This window comes from Coccomyxa subellipsoidea (assembly GCF_000258705.1).
Source record: "Coccomyxa subellipsoidea C-169, whole genome shotgun sequence".
NCBI classification, from domain to species: Eukaryota; Viridiplantae; Chlorophyta; class Trebouxiophyceae; family Coccomyxaceae; genus Coccomyxa; species Coccomyxa subellipsoidea.
Genome location: NW_005178041.1, coordinates 2,815,760 through 2,839,580, shown reverse-complemented (window position 1 = coordinate 2,839,580; position 23,821 = coordinate 2,815,760). Strand labels below are relative to the sequence as shown.

The following is a 23,821-nucleotide window of genomic DNA, read 5'->3' as shown; positions in this document are numbered from 1 at the left end:
TGGTGCAGTGGCTTTGACGTAGTGTATGGTGCTGCACAGATACCATGCTGGACTCCTAGGCAGTGCAGATATTGAGCTGGTGGTGACAGCACCCCATGGCAGCATTTCCAGGGAGCAGAGGAAAGTTGTGGGCCTTGTGGCAGCAAGAGTCATCTTTGTCGATCTGCGCTACAAGTATACTGCTATAATTGGCAGGCAGGTGAGCATCCATGTCCTAGACACACACCTCTTTCAAGCGAAAGATCTGAGCAGTCATGACTGATCAGCTTGCAACAATTGCATGAAAATGCGATAGTGAGAAGCAACACTGATCACTTGGCTAAGAGAGCATCACATGCAGGTGGTCACACTGCAGCCGCTGACTGTTGATCTTCCCAGCGTGGACATTGCATTTCAGTCGCACATCAATGAGAACGGACGCAGCAGCCATGCAGCGGCCAAGAAGCATGCACAGCGCACAGCCGTGAAGGCTCTCAACATCATGCAGCACATCTACAGGCTGCCCAAGGTCAGCCGCAGCACACCTACTTTCCTGCAGCATCCCGGGGCCTTGTTTCTGCTTTATGAAACGCCAGAAGGACAATCCCTGGCACCTTAGTACCTCTGCACATGCATGCCGGCCCCGGCTGGCAGGGGGTGAAATGAATCTTGAGCACCGTGCCCATGCTTGATTGGTTGCTGCTGGGATCTGGCGAGTCCGACAAATGGTAGGACGTGCAGCAGCCTTTACCTGCAGCTTGTCTGCAGACGTACATTGCCTCCTGGCAGGAACATGTAAAAACAAAAGTAGCATGCATGCGGTCATTCAAAACCTTGCCATGACGCAGCCAGGTTCTGACAGCTTTTGTGCTAGGACAACCTTGTGCACGTAGCCCTTTTTTTGCGATTCGTCAGGAAGGGTACACACGGGATGCGGCACCCAATTGATCAATCAGCCTCGTTGGCTGGCAAAGATGTAGTTTGCCAGTAATGCTCGCTCTCTGTGTCTTTTTACAGGTGCCAGGGCAGGATCTGGAGCAGATTGTGGTAGGGGCGACCTGGCAGGCGGAGGGCGATGCCTCCTTCCAGCGCTACTTCCAGAAGAGCCTGGAGAGCATAACAGCCCACAGCGTCAGCACTGCCTGGAGGGACGCCTCCCTCTCTGTCTCCAGCCTCCTGCAGCCTGACCAGAACAGTAAAACCGCAGAGAACTAAGTACAACAGCTCTGGCGATATGGGAGCAATTCCAGTCTAGCCATATCCGTGTAATGCGCTTGCGAGGCAGAGCAAATGGCGGGCTCAGGGGTGTTAGAGGATGTTCTGATCAGCAGAGGTTCAGGCAGGATTTAGGCCCTGCAATCTAGGAGATTGTCAGCTTGTTGTGATGTGATCGATGCAGTCAATGGTGATGTTCCTGATCAGGGCAACTCCAAAGGCAGCACGTGCCACAGAATTGCTCTTCAGATCCTAAAGAGTTTATTCCCACTTGGTGGGGTTTGGCCTCCCTATGTTGGGACAGCAGATTCAGCTCTCCCAACACAACTCAGCTCTTCCAACACATGCACAAATTTGCTATGAACTCCTTTTGTGCTGCACAGACAGCATCATTTCATCACGATCATAGGATGCCTCAAGCGCGATCTTGCCATGTAGGTGTGACTATAGCTGTTGACTAGCCTTACAAATTGGCACCTGCATGCTGTGTGTGATGACCTAGGAAAGTCAGCTTGCCATGGGATTATGGCAAGATGACATCCACAGGACCATGTCAGCGGGGCAGTGTTCTTTGGGTAGAGTCCTGTGCTATTTGGAGCATGGTGCTTTGAGAAAGAGCTACAGTACACCTATGGCAGATGCATAAATCTCACTGGTTCTGTCACCCTGATGGCACCTTCTATGGGCAGACTGGATGAACACGGAATGTAAGACCATCAGCGTTGCAAATAAATAAAAATATTTTTAATGGATATTGATCCACACCACCTGCTGTCACAGACACGATGTCTATCTGCATCTAAATAGGAGCAATAATCTTTGCAAGCAACAGGGAATCGACTATGTCGGTAGCGCACTGAATAATGAACAAATGCGCTTGGAATGTGTACAATAGTGTGCGACACCTTCAAGGTACTTCTGTTGCATTCGGAGAGCGGCCCACCCGCAGATATGTCACCACATATCAAGGGTAAATTTGAAGCCTATTGTCTCCAGAGCCAATCTGCCTCAACCAACGTGCCTCTATCAGTGCTGTCAAGAACTGGTCTACTCATCCCAAATCTGACAAGGTCAGCCTAGTCCGCTACGAATTATACTTCACCATCTCAGTTTGAGCCTCAAAGAGCCCGGGGTGTCCATATGAGGTTGATGCATGGAAGCCACAGATCAACCTCAACAGTGCTGCTAGATGGATCAACCGCCAGGAACATGTGTACACAATGCTCAGAACATAAGAGGTGGAAGGCAGTTCATGAATCGGTATATCAGTTCTTAAGCAATTGCTGGAGCCAGCATGCCTGGCAGGACAACGCCCCTTGCCGCCAGCTTCACGGCCAGCACCTCAGTCTCCTTCATCATGACCAGCACATCACCGGCAAACACAATGTTGGACACCTCCCCGACCAGAATCTTGCCCAGCAGCTTCCCGCCTGCAGAAACACCGCCAACAATCACCACCCAACTCACCTTTTTGCTGCCTCTCTTGTGTCAGTGAGTGTGATTCTAGACATGCCGTTGCAATGCCATGTCAGCCATTTGACCGCCTCCGGGAACAAAGATCTGGAACCCAGAACAACCAATTACCTGTGCATTGTGCACATCATGAAGTGTGACTAACTGGCTGACTGACATCATACATTGCATTGCGTCGTAATACACCCTGGCAGCCCAGCGTTGGTAATGTCAACACAAGCATATGAGGGTGCCAGGTTTCCCAAGAAAGTTGAGGGAGTCAGCTATGCAGCAGTCTGTAGGTGAGAGCAGCTGGCAGAGCAGTGAGCTGGCAGAGCGGCGCACTGGGGCTGAAGACAGCGACGCCGTCGCCAACGCCGGTCCATACGTTGCCCTGCAGGTCCACCTTGATGCCGTCCGGCGCGCCCACATCCGGTACCGCAAACAGGCGCTTGTTGGCCAGCAAGCTCGCCCCATCCCTGATGACCATGGAAAGCACAGGTCCTCAGGCGCTGTCAGCATGTCACAGAAGGCCCAGGCACATCCTGCCAAGGCATCACCTGTGAAAACTATCCCATCACCACCATACTGCTTGTCGCGTTTCATCCAGCAATTTGAGAGAAGAAACCAGCAGTCACTGTCATACGCACCACCATGCATGAATTGGCATGCACTGGTATTAGCTCAAGTTCACAAAGGTCAGCTCGAGTGCCATGCATGGTGGGTTGTGGGCAGCGAACCTGCTCTTGAGAATGTCAAAGGCATAGATGGAGCGGGGTGTGTTGGGGGCGGTGCACTGGCCGCCATCAGATGTATTCGCATGCTTGCAGCCGGTGTCAGTGATGTACGCGACCCTGCCGTCCGGGGACAGCACCACTCCATTGGGCTGACACAGCACAGACACAGGCCTTGTCAGCTGCCGTTCAAAGTGATGAGCACATCATTGGAGTGCCCACTTGCATGGTACACACCCCATCAGCATCTTGCATACAGGGGGATCTACATGTAGGGTATGAGCATGCAACAATCTGTCAGATTAATCTCCACTCAGCAGAGCAAATGTGCGCATGAACAGGATCAAGAGTGTTGGCAGAGAGAGGCGGACCTGCAGGAATTTCTCGTCCACGATTGCGGTGTCCCCGGTGCGAGCATTGAAGCGCCACACATAGTCGCCCACTTGCGTCATGGTCCGGAACTTCTGCTGCAGGCCGTAGGAGGGGTCCGTAAAGTAGATAACGCCGTCGCGAGAGACCACCACATCGTTGGGGCTGTTGAACTGCAGACCCTGGAAGTTGTCCAGCAGCTTCCGCGCAGCTCCGCTCACAACATCCAAGACAAAGAGAGCCCCGCCTGTGTTGTTGCCGCCCTGTGCAGGCACTCAGCACAGCCTTCAAGCCCCTCCATTTCCTCTCAGTATCTCTTTTCTGTAATTGCTGCTTCTGATGCTCTTTAAGAGTATCGCCTCGGGTGCTATTTCAGCTACCTGGAACCCAGCAGCTGTGGCACAACTCTGAGGAAGGGACATGCGTATACAGAAGGACAAGCTGACGGGCGATGACCCTCAAAGACCCTCAAACAAGCAGAACGATTCTGTAGGGCCAGTCACCTGTGACGTGATGAGAACCTCGCTGGGTGACCAGTTGGTGGCGCCATTCCCCATGATGATGGGCACTCTGGGCCGCACTTGGGACGTCTCCAGGGTCTCAGGGTCAAGCAGCCACAGCTCCGCATACTGGTCTGTCCCCCCTGTGTCTCCCAGGCGGTTGGACACGAAGAAGAGCTTCCCAATGGCTGGCAGCCATACCGGACCCTGCGACAGTGGCACACCTCCCATCACCCATTGGGGTAATTCTCAAACTGTGAAGCTGCTGCATCATGTGCACCATCACTACACTGGATAGTTGTTTGAAGTGCTCCTGGATGTTTGCTGAGGTTGACCAGAATGCAAGCATAACGTGACACAGGCAGAAGACAGCCTTCAGGAGATGCACACCTCGTGGGCAAAGGTGTAGTCCTTCTGTGCTAGTAGCTTGACTGTGGGGTCGGGTCCTATCAGGCCATGGAATGCGCTGTCGTGCGCAGCAAAGACGCAGTCTTTCAGCTTTCCTCCAGCGCTGGTGGCTTGGAGCTCCTGCCAATTCGGCGCCACCTTTGTGGTTCGCAGGGGCTGCAGCGCATCCCTCTCGAAGGGCTCTGATATAACTGCCAGAGTGGCCGGTGACACATCGCAGACATTTGATGGAAGAGCATTGGCTGCGCTGCTAATGCGTGGTGAGGGGTTCAAGCCCCACGGCACGTTGTATTTGGCCAGCAGGGAGCCGGTCAAGCCATCGAAGTATGGGATGCTTGTAGCTAGGGGACTTATCACGGACCCAGGCCATACACCCTGTCCTAACAGCCAGCCTAGTATTCCTCCAGCCAGGACATACGCGAGCGAGATATCTTTCTGTGTGCCTGACTTCGCCCCGCTGCTTCCCTTGGTGGACATGTTGCAGTGCACAGCCTTGGCGTCCTCTTTCGTCTCCTGTTGTGCTGCGATTGGCACAAGACAGATTTAGTGCTACTATGGTAGGTTGCATGAAAGCTGCCATGCTTGCATTGGTTTATAACAACTTGTTGGCATGGGTTCTCGATGCACAGTTCTTGGGTGGGTCAACCTTGACAGCAGATGTTCAAGCTAGCATCTAATCAAGCTTCAGATTACCACTTCAACACTGCTCCTGTTCATCAAAGTGATCTGCTTTCCCTTTCTCTTCTTCCTCCTTAAAATTCTAATCTCACGTTCACTGTAATGCAGGCAGCTTCCGGCCTTTCTGGGGCAGCTGCCGCAGACGGATCCTCTTCTTCGGATTCTGGCCTGGTCACGTTCTGGTTGGCAATTCCAAAACGCATTCCGGGTCTTCATCAAGTGCGATTTCACTGAGAAAGATATAAATTTAGTTGACTGCCCCACCCTTTGCTTCTGGCCAATTCTCATTGCTTTGTCACATCAGATCTGTTTAGTGATCTTGGATGAATGACATTTCACATCAAGTATTCAGCCAGCCATATGCAACACCAGGCGTGCTTCTCAGACATTATCACCAGCAAAAGGGGACGTGTCGCATTCAGCAAAAGTCAAGCAATACTAAGCATCGATTCCATCATGTGGGAAAAATTCTCCTAAATAAAATCAAGTACTTCTTCAGATGTCTGTAAGCACATCATCAGGATTGAGCTGTTCCATGAAGGTGCAGGTAGCTGCAATGAAGGAGGAGACCAATGAAACCAGAAAGGTTGCACTGGTTGCGCTTGGTGGGAATGCGCTGCTGCAACGAGGGGAGGATCCGACAGCCGAAAATCAGGCAAGGCAAAGGCTGATGTGACACCTTTCCTGCAGCATGCCAAGCAGCAGACGACAATGGACATGAAGGCACTGCAGGCTCTGGACAGGCCGTTGAATCTAGGCTGAAACGCTGTTGCAGAGACTGACTCAAAGCACTGCTTTACTGCCTCCTCACAGGCTAAGCACGCACGGGAGGCAGCGACAGCTCTGGCGGCTCTTGTGCAGGAGGAAGGCTACAGCCTCTGTGTGACTCATGGCAATGGCCCCCAGATTGGCCTCCTGGCTCTCAAGGTAGACCATGTTGGAGTCATCACATGTATGTGGAAAACACTCCAGCATGGTATTTGTTCGGTGCTACATAAGCACAGCAATGGCTGCAGGCACCAGAGGAACATCTGGATGTTTTGGGAGCCGAGTCAGAGGGGCAGATTGGGTATCTGCTAGAAACCGAGCTTGCTGGCGCGCTGCCAGATGCTGAGGTGCGCCATAAAAGTCTTTTTACCAATTAACTCTCACACAAAGACTGAGAGCAGAGTATACTACATATAACACTTCCCAATTAAATAGGACTTTCCTGCCAAGGTTAATGCAGGTGGCTCATGAAGTGACCCTCACTGTGTGCAGGTGGTGTCCATGCTCACCCAAGTTCTTGTTGATGCGAATGATCCAGGTACAGTGTTGCGTTGCGTTCCTTTAATTTCATGGGTCAAGCCTGCATGTGCCATCGTATTGTGTATTTAAAAATCTACAGCTGTTTGCAGCCTTTGAATCGCCCTCCAAGTTCATCGGGCCAATGTACAGCAAGGACGAGGCTGAAAAGTAAGCTCTGGCTGCAAATCAGGACTCCAAAGAGCCTTGCAATTGACCCGCCACCCTGCGATATTTCTGCTGAGTCAGCTGTGGAGTCGGTGGAGTTAAGATACTTAAATCCCTGTTGCAGGTTTGCAAAAGAGAAGGGATTTGATGTGAAGCCGGACGGCGACAAGGGCTACAGGCGCGTTGTGGCCTCCCCAGCGCCAAAACAGGTGTTGGAGGCCAGAGCTATTCAGGTGGGCCTTCATCCTTTTCATCTCTCCCGCCTTGGGAGAGATGATACCCTTTGCATGTTATCTAGGAAGGAAACAACTTGCTTCAATGAATGGACGGACTTTCCCAGCTGGTGTGCATGTAGAGGTGTAGAGGAATTGGGACGCGATTCACCAGACCACAGGTGGCTGACGAAAGCCATTTTGGCCCCAATAAAACACTGCAGATAGGAGGAGAATGGGCGATGGTGTTGTTTGTGGCTTGGCAGGTGCTGGTGAAGGAGGGCATCATCTGCATCTGTGCTGGGGGAGGCGGCATCCCAGTGGCCATGGAGCAGCAGGATGGGGGGTCCACCTGGCGCAGGCATGGAGTGGAAGCTGTCATAGACAAGGTAGCTCCACACCGACACCCACATATATTCTGTCTATCATTCTGCAGTTGACAAGAAGCTCTGCAGTTCGTACTGTGTGGACCACCCGCTTGCAAATGTTCCAATGCTTCGTGAGTACCTAGCCATCCATTTGCCCCGGCTTGCGAGGGACGGTTTATATTGTAAGCACCGTGCCCAAATTTGCTCGGGTCTGGCTTGGATCTGGCGAGTCTGGTTGTGGGAGCCTTTGCCTGCGGCTTGTCTGCAGACGCATCTTGCTTCTGGCAGGAAACCGTGTGATTACACATCCATTGAACCTGATGGGCAGCCTTGATGCAGCGGGTGTGTGCCAAAACAGGATGCGGCTTCTGCACTGCTGGCAGCGCAGATCAAGGCAGACATCCTGCTGCTGCTGACAGATGCCCCGGCAGTGTTCAATCCACAGAAATGGCCCAAGGAGAAGGCGCCGGTTTCATCTCCCATCACTCCTGAGGACCTGCTTCGACTGGGCGATTTTGCTGGAGGATCCATGGGGCCAAAGGTGCGCTGCTGTCTCATCCAGATTTTCCGACGGGTGTTGAGAAGGAGCGCTCAAGAATGGGCTAAATGAGTGCATCCTTATTGCTCTGCACATCACGCCATCTGTCCTGCTGCAAGCAGCCGCCCATTTCTGGTGCACTTAGACCTCTCACAAGTAAACTCTTCCAGCACAGGAGTGTGAGCAGCACACTTCCAGCATCGTGTTCAAAGTAATTATGCCGCAATCATTAGGTTCTCATCCTTTTACATGCAGCTTGTCTGCAGACGCACCTTGCCTCCGGCAGGAAAAGCGTGTAGTAATGAAAAGAAAAATCCTTTGACCTCGCTATGCAGGTGCAAGCAGCATGCAAATTTGTGGAGGAGACGGGACGTCCTGCAGGCATTGGCGCCATGCAAGATGCTGTTGACATTGTCAGAGGACATAAGGGGACACTCATCACAGCTGCAAAGAAATAGGAAAAGAGCGAGGAGGAAAGGGGCCAGACTGAGCTGTGTGATGATCACGATGACACGTGCTTCCCGGGGCGATCTGACCAGTGCACGAAGCACGGGAGGGCTTTGTATTTACAGTGCATGTGCAAGAGTGGTCTGTTGGTCCAGCCTCATATCATTATAGAAATTTCCGGATTGATTTTTAAAGGTACCCATGTGGTGCATGCAAACACCGTGGGGGCGCCTCACAGCATTGTCAATAGCACCACAAAATTTTCTTCAGCATGGACAGATGCGTAAATGCATGGTTCAAGATCCATCTGCAATGCACCGCAACATGTCTAGAGTTGCACCTTCGTTATTCCGCCCAGTCTATAGGAGCATCTCAGAAAGGTGGGACAGTCGTGTTATGGCCTGCCGGAATTCATAGCGAGCAGGGACTGGGGGGCTCCAAACAACTTCACAGATGGATGAAGATTAGAGACTCGTAATTTTCAAATAAGTGCCTACATGCGAATTGCGGACCACTCTCGCCAGAATATGGCACCATCCACTGCAGTTGGCTGCAGCCTTCACAGTGCTGTGGTTGGACCAACCTGCCATGCATGTGATGATTATCCGATGATAGCATTGGAGTCCTGTTGTCCGTGGCCACCGTGGCTGTGATACATTATGGATCTCAGGCTGTCGCGCTGCCAGTCGCAGTGCGAGGTATCACTTATCCAGACTCATGCGTCACAGGCTGTCTTGCTGATCCCATCAGCATACCGATGTCACTTGATTCCCGCACAACTTTATGGAAACAAGCCTGCCAGGAAACAGTGTTGAGCTCAGCGCTGCCTTGCACAGCTGCAGCCTTGCACAGCTGCAGCCGATGTGCGGCGCTGTTTAAGCAAGCTTGGCAAGTCTTCTACATATATGATCCATTTCGTTTCAAGTAGCCCGCTTGGTGTGCAACTCTATGCGGTTTCAAATCACCACAGTAATGCAAGGGAGAAAATGTAGCGAATATGGCGAAGGAACCTTCTAGAAGGTGGCAAAAGAGGCACACGTCCTGTAGAGGCAACCGTTCCCTGCTCAACGTCCAAAACAACAGCCGGCTGTCTCCACAAATCAATTCAATGATCTTTCTGCATCGCATGTAGCTCAGTATCGTTCTCAACAGTCGTCGTCTTCAGCGAAGCGTCGTAAAGTAAAGCATCTTCTGCCTCCGTTGCCGCTCGTCCCCATCAACTAAGCCCAATGGTAAGTTGCGGGTTTTTGGCGTGTTTGCCAATGTAGATCCCTGAGTTCTGTGGGTTCATGCATCCTTATCAATCACTTGCATATATTTCTGTCAGCCGATGTCATGCAAAGGTCTTGAATTTGCAAACCCGATCTCTGAACCGCCAAGTCGTGCAACCTCAACATGCTTCCACAGGAGCCGATATCTTCACAAAACCCACTAATTGTTATCTCTGTCGCTGTTGCAGGTTGCCGCATCCAAGCTCGGTGTCCGCGAGAACGTTGTCTTGCTCTGGCGAAAGCCCCGAATCCTCCTCGTCTGCGCTGCGGCGGCGTGCGGTGGTCTGCTGTTCGGTTATGACCTTGGTGCGCCGCCTTCACAGTCCTCAATATTTTTCATAATTAATTGGGGTTTGCTGTAGCACTGTGATGGCCGGCTGCTTTCAGCTGTGCGGAAAGAGAAAAGTCGGTGCAGAATCAGGGTTGATCGGTGCATGACTGGGTTGGTGCCGAGTTGCAGGAGTCACTGGGGGCGTCACCGGCATGCCCACGTTCCTGGAGGTCAGCCGCCTTCCTGTGCTCCGTTTCGCAGTTCATCCCGTCGCTGTCACTCCTTACCTTCGGCCAATGCTTTTACATCTGCACTCCGTTTTCTGACGTATTTCGTTTACAACGCAGAAATTCTATCCGCATGTGCTGATAAACCAGAAACTGTCTACCTCGTCTGCCTACTGCGCATTTAACGATCACCTCCTGACGCTGTGGACATCTTCCATGTTCTTGGCCGGCGCCGGCGCAAGTGCGCTTCTCCCCTTCCTCTTCTTTCACTTGTCGCAACAGCAAACCCCCATTGCCTTCCCTGTCACCTCAGAGGACACCTCTGTCTGCGCTGCTGTGTGCGCCCTCGGATTGCCTGATCTTTTTAAATGTGTACCACAGCGATCCAAGCTCGGCCACTGCTGTGAGAGATCACAGAACTGAAGCTCTGGTTTGTGCGTGCAGGTATTGTGGTGCTCCTCCTCTCTAATCGCAGCCTGCCCTTCGGCGGCCTGGGCCGCCGCGGTATCATGGTGACTGGAGGCATTGCCTTCCTCATTGGAGCGCTGCTGCAGGCGCTCGCGCAAAACATCGGCATGCTCATTGCCGGCCGCATCTTCCTGGGAGTGGGCATCGGCTTTGCCAACGAGGTGGGCCCCTTTGCAAGAGGCATGAACCTGCAGCAGCTGCTCACATGTGCCCGCACACTATGCATACAGCGGATGTTTGTTCCTTTCTTGTGCAGGGGAATATGTGGCAGCGCAGCAGGCATCCTGCAGCCGTCAGTGCATGTGTTCAACTGCAGCTGCGGCTGTCTTTCTGTTTTAAAATCACTGCAGCGCTGACACAAGTGTTTTTGCTGATTGTGCAGGCCGTGCCCCCCTACATCTCAGAGATGGCGCCCCCCTCAATGCGCGGAGGCCTCAACATCCTGTTCCAGCTGGCGACGACCATCGGCATCTTCGTTGCATCCCTCATCAACTGGGGTCTGCCCCTATCCCTTACATTGGTGTGTTGTACAGAGCCTGAAAAATTATATTTCAAGCGCTGGTCTTGTGTCACTCTCAGCCCTTACCCTGTTGAGAGACAGCCAGGAAGCCCCTTGTACGTCACTGCAGCAAGGCCAGCAGCACTGTGACAAAAACAGTCTTACATGCTCTGCTGCAGCAGCTTTCCTGATTGCCAGTGTGCGCACAGCGAGCAGAAGTTAAAAATCCCATATTCTAATCATGCTGTAGTGATGGTGACTGATTTAGTGATGCGTGCTGTGCAGGGCTGGAGGCCCACGCAGACGGCTGGCGCTGGTCACTCGGCATTGCTCTGGTGCCGGCGCTCGTGTTCACCATCGGAGTGGCTCTCTGCCCCGACACCCCCAACTCGGTGCTGGAGCACGACCCTGACAACCTCGCCAAGGCCGAGGCGGTGAGGCCCCTTGAATCTGCCACGTTGTTCAAGCCCTGTACATGTGACCTGGAAGAGCTGTGCCGCAGCTGGAAAGTGAGGCGTGCGCCTAACCTAGCATCAAGGTTGTCCTGTGGCCTGTCTTGGCTCGCGTGAGTCATGCCCATGTGGGTGTTGCTCCCGTCTGCGGCAGCGTTGCCTCCGTGGGCCACATGCATGTCCAACGCGGTGTACCTGCCACACCTCTGCCTGTTTTGGCTGAGTTAGTAAAATTACTGGTCCCTGACGTCGTTGCCTCCGCCGTGCATGCAGGTGCTGGTGAAGATGCGCCCGGAGGGCCATGACATCCAGGAGGAGCTCATGGACATTCAAAGAAATGCCAAGGAGACGAGTGAGGAGTCCTTCTGGGCCTCTGTCACCACACTGTACAGCAGGGGGCACTACAAGCAGGCCATGGCAGCCCTCTTCATCCCCTTCTTCCAGCAATTCACTGGAATGAACGCCATCATGTTCTACGGTGAGCTGCCCCTTGTCTTCCTTCTCCCTTGCTGCCTGCAAAGTCTGCTTTTCCCTGACGCTTTGCATGCATGCTCTTGTTGGTCCTCTTGAGCTTGACTTGCTAGGTGCTGAAACCTGCATGTCACAGGCGGGCTTGGAAAGGACTTGTGCATGGTTCGTTTGTTGAGAAGGGAGAAGATGACAGAAGCGTTGGCTGAAGGGAAGTGTGCTTGTGTGACTGCAGCACCGCAGCTCTTCCAGGTGCTGGGCTTTGGAGTGAAGGCCTCGCTGATGAACTCGGTGATCACCAACACAGTCAACCTGGTCTTCACCTTCGTGGCCATCGGACTGGTTGACTGGTGCGCAGCCCACTGAGAACCACCCTGCAGCTGCCTGCATGTTTGCTGCCATGCTGACCGTTACTCACGGGTTAGCCAGCAGTGACTGACTGTTCTCAGGGGTTTCTCATCACAGACATTGTCGCCTTGACTGTGTCTACCTTTTGAGTGCAAGGTTGGTGTTTGACGGCTCTGAAAGGAAAGCCCTGTTGCGTGCAGGACCGGCCGCAAGTGGCTGTTCTATGTGGCGGGCGCCATCATGTTTGGCATGCAGATTGCCACCGGCGCCATCGCAGCCGTGAATTTCAAGAATGGCTCCATCCCGGCCCAGATCGCCAACGGCATGCTGACCTGCATTTGCATCTTCGTGGCCTGCTTCTCCTTCTCCTGGGGTCCCCTGGGCTGGCTGGTGCGTGGCGTTCCCTCTTTGCTCTCCCTGACCTTTAGTAACTGATGTGTCATCTTCATCAGGGTGTACTCATTCCCTGACCATGCTGAGTGTGTCTACCTTGCAACGAATCTTCGTGGACATGCAGAGTGCTGCGGAGAGATTTTGTCCGAGGCACTTGTTTGTTTCAGTGAGAAGCATTTGCTCTGCGATGATCAGATGCCCGATGAGTCAGCTGGTGACTAACGGTGCTTTGCATGCGGGCAGGTGCCCTCCGAGATCCACACCAACCAGACCCGCACGGCGGGGATGTGTACCACCGTCTTTGTCAACTTCATTGCCAGTTTTATCATTGGGCAGTGCTTCAACCAAATGATGTGCTCCATGGAGTACGGAGTGTTCCTCTTCTTCGCCGGCTGGGTTCTCATCATGACCACGTGGGTCGCCTTGTGCCTGCCGGAGACCAAGGGCATCGCTGTGGAGAACGTGATGGACGCATGGGCTACGTACGCATTCCCTCCTTCTCATCTATCTTTGTATATTCACCCTTGTGCATGCATTGACACCCTTCACCCCTGCCCGTGCACCATGCACTTTTTTTTTTGCAGTTACTTGGGTGTCTGCATGCCGGCATGTTGTGCTCTTGCATGAGTGTGGCACAAAGCGGGATGTGAGCAGAGAATTTGAGGATTTGAACATGGGTTGATGTGTGATGCTTGCATGCATACAGGGTGCCAAACTGGCCGTGGAACCAGAAGCGAGTGGCCAGGCAGCTGCCGACCACCGCCGCTGAGAAGAGAGCTGCGACCAACGGCGCAGCCAACGGCCACCACTGAGTGGTTGCACCCTCAAGAGAAGACTATTCTGATGCGATGTAGCAGATAGGGGGCTCTGTTGTGAAGCTGCGGCGACTGAAGCTGCGGGCCAATGAGAGACTTCTCGAACCGTTGAGTTTGCATGTAAGAAAGGGTTCAAGAGTCGGACTGCTGAGTTGGAACGAGAAGTGGTGTCCCTGGTAGAGCAAGTCTGAGGAAAATGGGAAACCGGTGAAGTTTGGTAATTTGTACGGTTAGAGTGACAGTGAGGCTGTCTGTACGGAAGTGATATCACAGTATCGATACTGTGGGCATGTTTCAGCTGAAACGCAAAGAGATCAAGGCACGCAGTTTGTGAGAGCAGGACCCAAGAAGAAAGCACCTGCCAAGAAAGCTCGACAGTAGTAATTGTAAACGGGAAAGCCCAACAGTTGCCAACGCAGTGCGCTCTTCAGTGATGGAAGGCTTCACCGTTGAGATGCAACCACGAATTACCTGACATGCTCTTTCAAAAAAATGTAAAAGCCATAATAGTCTGTGTGAGTTGAAGTTGTTGCTTGCTGCTGATCTATCATTGTAGCACACTCTTGAGCCGGCTGCCAGGAACTGGCACAAAAATGCTGTGGGCCGCGAGCGTTTCTGCTGCACCTGCATGTTCCACTCTTCTGTGATCCTTGCCTACATCAGGGACCTCTAGTTGTCAGCACTGTAGATTTCTCAAGGCGCTGCTAGACACCGTACTGACTGTAGGAGCTAGCACGCAGTAATGAGCAACAGTTGCTGGCAGTAATTCCCCAATGCTTGGTGCGGTCTGCTGACGAGCAAAACTAAGAACCATGCGCGCTTGCTAGCATTTGCAAGCTGGGCAAAAGGGATGCTTGTAGGAAGTAAATTGTAACAGTGATGTAGCAATGACATCATCGAGTTGCCCTGCCCTCCTGCATGGCACTATTATGCACCCCTACTATCATGCGCATGAAATCAATCCGCCCAATCTAGTAGAGAAACAAATGAGAAAGGTGGGACACTGTTGTGTTGGCCTGCCGGAATCCAAAGCGAGCAAGAGCAGGGACTGGGGGGCTCCAAATTGCCTCACAGATGGATGCAGATTAGACACTAGGGATTTTCAAGCACGTGCTGGCATGTTGGCACCAATATGCAGACCACTCTTGCCCAGAGAGGCAATGCCCTGCTGATGTGGTCAGCTAGGTAGGGTTATTAACGGATCTCAGACAAGACGATCCTTCCTGCCTTCTCTTGCAAAGTCCTGTGGAATCACTTGAGCGAGACCTCTGGCATCGAAAAGTCTGCATCGGAGGCGAGCTATCATTTGAGGGTACTCTGAAAGTACCAGGTACGCATCGCTGCTGTCCGTCAGCTTCCTTCTATCGACTTTCGAGAGACAAATGGACGTTTGAAGTGCTTCCCAGATAAATCATTTGAGTAACTACGGGATATGTTGGATCAACATTGCTTGCGTTGTTTGCGTTCTTTCGAGGCTTGCTTCTTTCCATTGGAAAATACGACGGGTGACATGAGCAGAGTGTGCTATCTCGGATACGGGCAGATTGTCTTCAGGACACGTAGAGGGTGTCGGAAGCACTATATGCAAGGTTCTGTCTCCTTCATGAGAGATAGTTACGTAAAGACTCGGAAAGCAACTCCGATCTAGCTGACAGTCGGGAAGATAAGGTATTCGTACTGCAGGCAACTAAGTGTTCTACTTTTCAAGTGAGAGTATGATAGATCGTGATGAAAATAGTTTTATTGGTCTGGTGTGCTTCCAAATTCACTGTTGACGCCCAGAGGTTGACCTCACGATCTCATGTGTACGATATTTCCGACGTCTTTCCCTGCTTCACTTTAAAATCTGGATTAGATGTTCATCTGACAATACACATGTTTATGTGCAGGTGTGAAGCATGGCGAGCACGGCAGCTGCTAACATTCGAGTGTTGTATGCCACCAACAGAATCAGGCTTCCGGTGGGATCTGCAGAGATATACGCAGCAAACGGCAGGACTGGAGAGTTGCTCCTAGGATCTTGCAGCATTTCCTTGGTCGGGGGTCCCGGATTATCAGGCGCCGGCCTGCCTCAGGGGGTCAATGAGGGAGATTGGACAAGCGATGTCCAGGGCAAGGACGTCCTCGTGTTTGTGCATGGCTACAGCAACACATTCACCAGTGCAGTTCAAGGGGCTGCCCGCCTCCAGGTGGACATTCCTTTCAAGGAAGGTCCTGTGGTGGCCTTCTCTTGGGCTTCCTGGGGCAAGGGTGAGAAGTACATTGAAGACGGGGTGATACAAGGATGGTCCATCGAACCATTCCTGAAGCTTCTGGGCCTCTTGAAGGTGAGGTTCCAACAGATTTGTAGCTGCCACAAATGTGTAAAAGGAAGAGCGGAGAAGGATCACAGATTGTCCCCACTTGCGGCTGTGCTATGCACGGGCAGACAGACCTGGACACAACACTAGAATTGCTGAGAGGTCCGTTATGTGGTGATCATGCAGGGTGCGGCCAAGATCCACATTCTGGCGCACAGCATGGGCAATCGGATCGCTCTGCAGGCTCTGGCAACGCTGGTCAGCTCCTCAGCACCGGTCACCCTGCCTTTCGGCCAGCTGATTTTTGCAGCTGCAGACGAAGACAGCGATGTGTTCACACGCATCATGACGCACCTCGTTCGAGCAAACCTAGGTAAGGAACCTGAGTTTTGTGATTACAAGAGGGCCAAGTATAACAGTGTTCAGTCCGCTGGAGTGGTGTAGACAGATTGGACAAACACATGGTCAGATTTCTAGCAATGTCCCAAAATTGGCAGTTTTTCCACCTTTTCCTCAGCTTCACTGCATGGAAGGCATTACATGAGTGATTTACCGTATCTGTCTGACCTTCTTGCTGGGGAGCACACTCAAATCCCGAAGGACCTGCCTTCAGTAATCATCACATAATGGTTTTCACTCTAAGAATACACGAATTTGTTGAGATGGCGTCTAGTGGTGTCCAAACCCAATAGCGATGTCTTATCATTTCTAATGATTACTGCTGTGAATTGTGTTCACAGGTGAGGGCAGGACCCCTGCATTTTGTCGAGGGCGTCTAGTGGTGTCCAAACCGAACAAAGAGTCTAAATGTGTCTAATGATTACTGCTGTACATTGTGTTCACAGGTGAGGGCAGGACTCTGTATGCGAGCTGCCAGGATGGAGCCCTTTGGGCCTCAGCTCGTCTGCACCACGACGACCGGGCGGGGCAAGTGTGGCCAAAGGTGCTTTTGGGGGGAGACAGCCTGCCCTACCAATCGCGCAGGCCTTACGTCCTTGTCAATGGACTGGATACCATCGATTGCACAGGTGCTTAATTCGATATCCTTATAAAATGTGTTTCTTTGTAACCAGATGACCTCTATCTGGGCTTACTCATTGCAGCATGCGTAGCAGGTATGTGCAAATGGCAACTTGCTTGAAGCCTGGCTTCTGGATCATTATGATAGTGAGATTTTGCTGGCAGCAAGATGCCTTGAGGCTATGAAAAAGTCAGCCTCCCATCAAATCTTCCCTAATGCATGAACGCCGCGCCATTATGTATCAAGATCTCTTTCTGCTGGCTGCAGATGCAAGAATCGGGAATCCTGGCCTCGACTCGCACGGTTATTTTGCACAGAAACCAGTCATTTCTGACATTGCACAGGTAGCTACCCCCGCCAACAAAACAGTCAGGATCATTAACATTCTTGGAAATATCCTAACCGTCATTGTTATCATACACACATACCTAAAAGGGCAAACAGCTGTGCAGCATCCTCCCGAGGATTCTATATAGCAGTTTTTAGACAAGAGAAAAAGTGAACAGATATATGAACAGAGAGAACATCTTGCAATGTGAGAACTGAGCAGCAGCAAGCAGTGATTTCCTGGAGTTTTGAGCTTTGTGTGGCGCATTGGCAAGTAGAATTTTGGCATGGATCACTTCTGTCAGCCCCGGGCGGCGAATATGGAGTTGATGTGAAATTCCCTTCCTTTCTTCTGTCCCCATAATCACACCCCTGGCCGCAGGTGCTCAACGGGAAGGGGTCTGCATCACTGAAGCGCGCTGGTCCGGCCGATGACAAGCTCACAAGGGTCCAGCCGTCCAATGACAATGCGCCACAACAGCTTGTGGAAACCTTGAAGCATCTCTTTGGCGATCGGCCGCGTCCCGATGCAGAATCTGTTTGGTGGAGGCTGAATCCCAAGACGATTGAGCCAGCACCAAACGTAGCATCGGTCTGACCTGTCCTCGAGAGAAGCTCAATTGGAGAGCCTCTTTTGGGAAGGCAGGCACTGTTGATATCCAGATCTTGACAGGGAGCATGCCTGATGCTGGTAGGGAGCAAGCTTGGGCAGACAAGACTGCAAATATCTGCATGCAGTCCTTGGAATCTCTGCGCAAATTCCAGATTTTGACAGCCTTGCAAGCAGAATTAATTGCACTTACCTTCACCGAAGTTCAGGCAATTTGAGATTGAGAGAGAAGATGACCTGATCAGGCGATGGGAGCAACAGCCATATGGCAAGGCAACACTTTAATTGCAAGCACTAGGATGCAGGAATTTGGCACAGATGTACTTGGCAGCTTCACCGCTGACATGCTGATCATGCTTTTGGACAATTACAAGGTCGAGAGAGCGCTCGAGCGAGTGACATCAGAGGGCAATGCTGTTTAAACTGCTTGCGGTTGGGTTTTACTAAATTGCATACAGCTGTATGCATCTGATGGTTCAGCAGTCTCGCCAAATTACAGAGACGATGCAGTTTGATTTCTCAAAGAGATGTTACAAGCGTGTGATGCATGAAGATATATTGTCAGTCCCAGAAAGACAGTTAATTGCAGTATCTTCCCAGCAACAAGTACTTGATGACATCCTTGTGTTTCTCAAACCTTGAATATGCATCATTGGATTATGGCGTTCCAGGGCAGACCAATCTAACAGCAGGCTTCCAGACTTAGTCTGTAACAGAGAAACTTCCACCTTGTAAATCACAAAGCCCTCAATTGCCCGCAAATATGTACGCACTCGCCAGAAATTGATAAAGTACAGACAGGACCAGATAGATCCTGTGTGTTTGCTCAGAATAATCACAACTTGCTAAGAACATGGACAAAGAAACCTATCAGGCCATCACACAAAAAAAAAATTCACGCTCCCGGGCACCCTAGAAAGCACATTCTAACAAAATGATGTGCACTGCAAACAGCGTTGTAAAGCTCCATTGGCTAGTACTCGGTGTACTCGTTGGCATCGAAGCTGCCGCTGGATTCGCAGCCGTTGTCATCGTAGAGAGTGAGCGCAGAGCGGGGGCTGACGTTTCGGTCATGCGCCAGACTCTGCGAGGGCGACCTGCCCCCACCACACTCAATTTGAGCACTCTGCAAACTGCTGCTGCAAAAGTTTGCAGGGGAAAAGCTGACCCTCTCTGATAAACGAGCACTTATTCCTCCACTGGAGGCAGCATGGCATGCAGATGTCGTATGCATGGACAAGCTCCACGGAGATACCCTCACTTCCAGAGCGTGCAAGATTGCTGCCCAGAACCCCAATCTTTATGGCCACCTACCAAGCACAGGAGATGGATGCGGAGCAGCAATGGCAGGGATTTGATGGTGTCGGCAAGGGAATAAGGGGGTTTGGGGGGGTAGGGGCTCCTGAAGTAGGTATTAGTAAATGTCACCTGAAGTAGGAGTAGGGGGTGTAGCGCAGGAAGTTGGAGACTCGGCTGGTGTAGATGTCGGCGTACTTTTCGATCTGGCGCGTGAACTGCGACTTGTCATTGAGCCCCGCGCGCGACAGGTAGCCCCACCGCTCGTTGAACTCGCGCCCGTCCCTCTCCAGCATCGGCCCTGCATGCACGCATGCGGCCAAATCAGGCATAGACATGTAGCATGCATGAGGATGCGCGAGGAGAAAGGCCACCTCACGTCCCATTGTGTCATAGTGTGCTCTGCATGCGCACGGCGCCAAGTCAGCCGGTTTCACTGTGATGGCATACTTCCATACACCCATGTGCAGCGGAATGTGCCCTGCCGGCTTGTCCTGACATCCATGCGTGCCGTATCACTGGTCCTTAGCTCTGGTGACCGACAAAAAGTTGCAGAGTTTTACTCCTGTGTTTCATGAAAGGTCATGTGGGCAGACACGTCTGGACAGGCCTGAGCCAGCCCCAGGCAATAGGAGAAGGATACCATGTGATTTTCTGCCGGTGAACAATTTTGATAGGTAGCCTTAATAGGAAAAAACTCGAAAAAATCAATTCGAAATACCTTCAGTGAGCAGGTGTGCAGCGCACCTATTTTGGCATCGAGGCGCTCCATGACCATGAGCAGCTGGGCGAGGGTGGCATTAATGGACGACTCGTCGCGCCGCAGCGAGTCAGCGGGTGAGTCATTGACGCCGTCGGCAGCGACTAAGCGCTGGCGCGCCAGACGTAGATTGTTGAAAAGATCCCCCACCAACTCCTTCTTGTTCATGAGCTCCTTGAGCTTGCGCCGGTGTTCGCGGCCAGCAGCCAGTGCCTCTATCTCATCCTCCAGCTCCCGCACCTGCGCCCCAATAAATAAAATCACCCCTGCTATCCAACACCCCTAGAGATTACTAACGATCCCCTCTGTGCCCCCTGCCAAACCAGAGGAGTGAACATTCAGTGCCGCTCGCATGAGCCCCCGCGTATTTCAGCAGCAGCATAAGGCAGTGCAGCCAGCCCTAGCGCGTCTTGTAAAAGTAAGGAGCTGGCACCTGCCAACCAAGCATTATGTTCCCAAGCCAGCGTCTGCTCTTTCAGGCGGTCAGCACAGGGACGCGCAGGCATCACAGGATTTTTCTCGTCACGAGTCAAGAAATTGAATTCTACTGAGGTCCAAGGTTGTAGCCTGACCTGCTACACGTAAAGGCAGGGTGCAGCGACTGGCCTGGCTCAGGCTAAGCACAAACAGGAAAGGGTCGCAGACGCACAATGAGGGCGGTGCGCCATCGGAAGTGGATCTTGGCGAGGGCCGCGTCGGTGTAGATGTGGTCCCCCACATACAATATGTCGTCCCCCTCCATGCCCAGCGCAGCTTCCACCATGCGCGCGGACCCCCCGCAGAAGAGGCCCCCCTTGGCCGCGCGCATGACCGGCCGCATGAGACCGTCGGGCGTCACCACCTCGTACAGGCTCTGATTGTAGCTGAAGAAGTCCGGCTTGCGCGCCTGCACTATCACCTGCGCGCGCAATTGCAGTGCATCATTTTAGCACAGTGGAGTAGTCATTTGTGCCTGAGCCTGCTGTTCAGCGGTGAGTGTTACCTCCAGGTTCACCACTATACACCAGATGAAGCAGTGGATGGGGTAGCGGCAGTGCTCTACAGCTGCATAGCTTTCCGTATGTGAATGCAGTTGCAATCACAGTGTGCGACAGAGCGACTGTGGTTGCATTGCACATCTGTCATGTTGATTACGGGACTTTCCGGAGCCCAGCGCTTCCCTGTCTTGCTGTGCCAAGCCAGATCAGGTGGGCCTGGGGTGTCAGCAGTGCTCCGCAGCTGCTTACTGTCCCTTTTTTGCATGCTCTTGCACCGCTGAGAATTTGCAGACAAAACACTAAAGTGCTCGCTAGAGCACCGCAGATATATTTGTTGAGTCAGGCAAGGTCTGGAAGGAACAGGTGCGGTGGGTAGGGGGGCAAGAGAAGGGGGGCCATCACACACCATGTCGAAGATGTCGCGCCAGGTCATGCCTTCAGCTTCCAGGTAGCGGTCGTAGGCGTGGCTCATCATGCGGTCCGTGTACTGGTAGTCCGAATTGGTGATCAGCATCAGCGTCTTCCCCTGCCGTACAATTTATCCCTCCCCCTCAGACTCCCATAACAACCCTTTCCTTCCTGAGACTTCCTGGATGTGAGCCTTTGACAATGCTCAAAGACAAGCATGAGTGAGGCTTCAATCAGGAAGATTGTGCAAATGTCAGCGGTCAATTAGTGGATAAGAGACATGCATGGGTGAGGGTGAAGGCGAGGGAGGAATGGCGCACCGCTCTCTTCTGGTCGAGCAGAGTCTGGGCCATGTCAGGGTCAAGCTCCACATAGGAGGAGGGATCCTGGATGATCTCCGCCTGACCAGCAACCATCCATGCTTCACCAACATTGCACATGCACGTTGTACAAGGTGTGAAGGTGTCCTGCATGTGAACTCCAAATGCCTGGACAACATCTGCATGTCTAGGCTGGCAACACCATGCCGCCAACCTGGCCAGCGACATGATAGATCTCCTGGTGTGCCAGAAGCTCTGGTCCAGAGGCCTGGGGCCCATGCTAGTGCAGACAAAGGTCAGGAATGGAGCTCTGGCAGAGGTGAGGGGTGACACCTTGAGCTTGCCCTCCACGTGTGTCCTGTAGAGTGCCTTGGACACCAACGTCCACAGGGCCTCGTAGGAGGCAGCCACCACCTGCGGAGGGATCTCCCCGGTGTCCATGCGGTCCACCATCTGCACCGCGCACAGTCATCCTTAGTACGTACCTGATGTAAGCGCTACTTGCGACATCGCATTCTTAATCCGGAAGCCAGGTCGAAGTGCCCTCAGTTGTACCTTTAATACTTGCCATTGTAATAACAGTGACAAAGGAATGAAGGTTCAGTTGGCTCTGATGACTGCGGGTACAAGAGCAAGCCAAGCAAATTGTGCAGCAGCAAAGTCTGGAGGAGCGAGGATAGGCAGGCCGGGGATGTGAGAGTCACCTGCATGTACATGACAGCCTCCGAGACGGAGAAGAGGGTGTTCAGGAACCCATAGCGCGCTTCATTCTTTAGGTTGACCAGCTCGCGCCCATAAGTCTCCCGCAGCTCGGACCACGACAGCAGCCGTGTCCCATGCATCGCCCTCTTAACGTATCTGCAGCCACAAGTGCTTCTTAGCAATCTGATTTCCAGGACAACAAAGTCGCAGGGTCCGCATGGGCTACATTGAAAATTGGTCACATGGCAGTCTTGGGACGGGCATGCATCCACTCTTATGGTATCATGCACAAAATAAGAGTGCAAGCATCCCCGTTTCTTTTGGGACTGGCCAGGTGCAAGCACCCCACCAGATACATAAGATATGGCAAGGTGCCACATTGCCACAGCTGTAGCAGGAAGCTGCAGAGGCTGAGGGCTGGTGCGGGGCGCAATAGGGCCTCTCTAGCTAGAAGAGTGAGTGCATGGAGTCACGGCTCGCCTTAAGAACTGTTCCCAATGAAATTGTTGCAGGAGGTGGACTCATACCCGAAGCGGTCCACTTTGACCAGGTTGCCCAGCTGCTTGTCCACAATGAGGCCGCGAATGACTAGGTCAGGGTCAAATTTGAGGCCTTCGACGGGGCAGCCCGCCTCTCGCAGCCACTGCAGCCCGTACGCGTACGCCTTCCCCTCCCACGCGTTCACATCATAGTGGATCAGCGTGTAGTCCTGCATGCGCACCACAGTGTTCACGGACATAACACCTTGCTAGTTCTTTGCATGCACATGCAGTCTGCAGCATGACCTTGTCAAGTCATGTTGACTGCAAGGTCACTGCAGGAAGAGCTACAAGCCCGACACTTATAGCGCCACGAGGTTCAGAATTTGGTTGTTCGTACCATGTCATATCCGATTGCCTGCAACACAGAGTCACAGCGTCAGCTTGACTTGCACATCCTGATGGCAGCTAATATCAATACACAGAATGGAGAAAGAAGTGCTGAGGGTGGAAGCGCACAACACCTGGATGGAGCGGAGGTTCAAAGTTCTGCTGCAGTAAATTGCTCTGTGCGCCAAGCCCTGCGGATAGGACGAGGGAGAAAGACCCATCTGCCGGAGCAGCTCCTGCATGCCTCCCTCTGCCTGATCAGTATCAATATCATCTGAACAATTGCATTGCAATCAATGAGCGATAACAAAGTAACAACCTGCTGGTTTTGCCGGAGTTCCCTGTAGGGCACGCTGAAGATGTCATCGAAGTGCTTGAGGCCCAGCACATTGGCCAGCCCTTCTGAGGCAACTCGTTGCACCAGGTGCAGATTCCCTGTCGTTGGTTCTCCAAGGAAATCGATCTGCATGGCGCGCACACACTCAGCTGCTTCGATGACCTGAGACTCTCATAACGGCATAGGAGTACATGCCACGGCCATCTAGGAAGGGAATTGGGGGTACCTCTGCTTCATCCTCTTCCACAGGCTCCACTATTCCCACTCGAGTCTCGAAGGTCTCCTCTCCTGCTGGCTCCCCGATAGCGGTGTCAAAGCTTCCCCCAGGCC

The 23,821-nt window shown here is 52.5% G+C and overlaps 5 protein-coding genes across 5 annotated transcripts; 3 read left to right on the top strand and 2 right to left on the bottom strand.

Annotated features, from left to right (window-relative positions):
- Positions 1 to 2,466: 2,466 nt before the first annotated feature.
- COCSUDRAFT_39799 (calcium-dependent phosphotriesterase) lies at positions 2,467 to 5,134 on the bottom strand (the record flags this gene model as incomplete). The annotated part of the gene is made up of 6 exons (XM_005651301.1): positions 2,467 to 2,624; positions 2,992 to 3,125; positions 3,387 to 3,532; positions 3,752 to 4,012; positions 4,253 to 4,456; positions 4,640 to 5,134. 6 exons carry the CDS (start codon positions 5,132 to 5,134, stop codon positions 2,467 to 2,469), a joined length of 1,398 nt encoding a protein of 465 aa, XP_005651358.1.
- Positions 5,135 to 5,907: 773 nt separating this feature from the next.
- COCSUDRAFT_83586 (hypothetical protein) lies at positions 5,908 to 8,363 on the top strand (the record flags this gene model as incomplete). Its single annotated transcript, XM_005651514.1, has 10 exons — positions 5,908 to 5,930; positions 5,965 to 6,007; positions 6,197 to 6,262; positions 6,340 to 6,450; positions 6,596 to 6,641; positions 6,733 to 6,790; positions 6,912 to 7,020; positions 7,266 to 7,388; positions 7,726 to 7,908; positions 8,241 to 8,363. 10 exons carry the CDS (start codon positions 5,908 to 5,910, stop codon positions 8,361 to 8,363), a joined length of 885 nt encoding a protein of 294 aa, XP_005651571.1.
- A 1,508-nt stretch (positions 8,364 to 9,871) lies between these two features.
- COCSUDRAFT_12177 (general substrate transporter) lies at positions 9,872 to 13,376 on the top strand (the record flags this gene model as incomplete). The annotated part of the gene is made up of 10 exons (XM_005651300.1): positions 9,872 to 9,929; positions 10,084 to 10,124; positions 10,242 to 10,393; positions 10,597 to 10,750; positions 10,972 to 11,086; positions 11,374 to 11,522; positions 11,826 to 12,018; positions 12,244 to 12,358; positions 12,557 to 12,746; positions 12,993 to 13,376. Coding segments are annotated over 10 exons (1,551 nt in total), but the record flags the coding sequence as incomplete, so codon positions are not given.
- A 2,086-nt stretch (positions 13,377 to 15,462) lies between these two features.
- Positions 15,463 to 16,900, top strand: COCSUDRAFT_39797 (DUF900-domain-containing protein; the record flags this gene model as incomplete). The annotated part of the gene is made up of 4 exons (XM_005651299.1): positions 15,463 to 15,525; positions 15,676 to 15,891; positions 16,051 to 16,237; positions 16,710 to 16,900. The coding sequence occupies 4 exons, from the start codon at positions 15,463 to 15,465 to the stop codon at positions 16,898 to 16,900; spliced, it is 657 nt and encodes a 218-aa protein (XP_005651356.1).
- Positions 16,901 to 18,340: 1,440 nt separating this feature from the next.
- Positions 18,341 to 23,375, bottom strand: COCSUDRAFT_27243 (HAD-superfamily hydrolase; the record flags this gene model as incomplete). Its single annotated transcript, XM_005651298.1, has 11 exons — positions 18,341 to 18,919; positions 19,251 to 19,419; positions 19,866 to 20,118; positions 20,528 to 20,776; positions 21,262 to 21,381; positions 21,584 to 21,664; positions 21,917 to 22,036; positions 22,288 to 22,441; positions 22,813 to 22,994; positions 23,165 to 23,182; positions 23,289 to 23,375. The coding sequence occupies 11 exons, from the start codon at positions 23,373 to 23,375 to the stop codon at positions 18,796 to 18,798; spliced, it is 1,557 nt and encodes a 518-aa protein (XP_005651355.1). The 3' UTR covers positions 18,341 to 18,795.
- Positions 23,376 to 23,821: the final 446 nt, after the last annotated feature.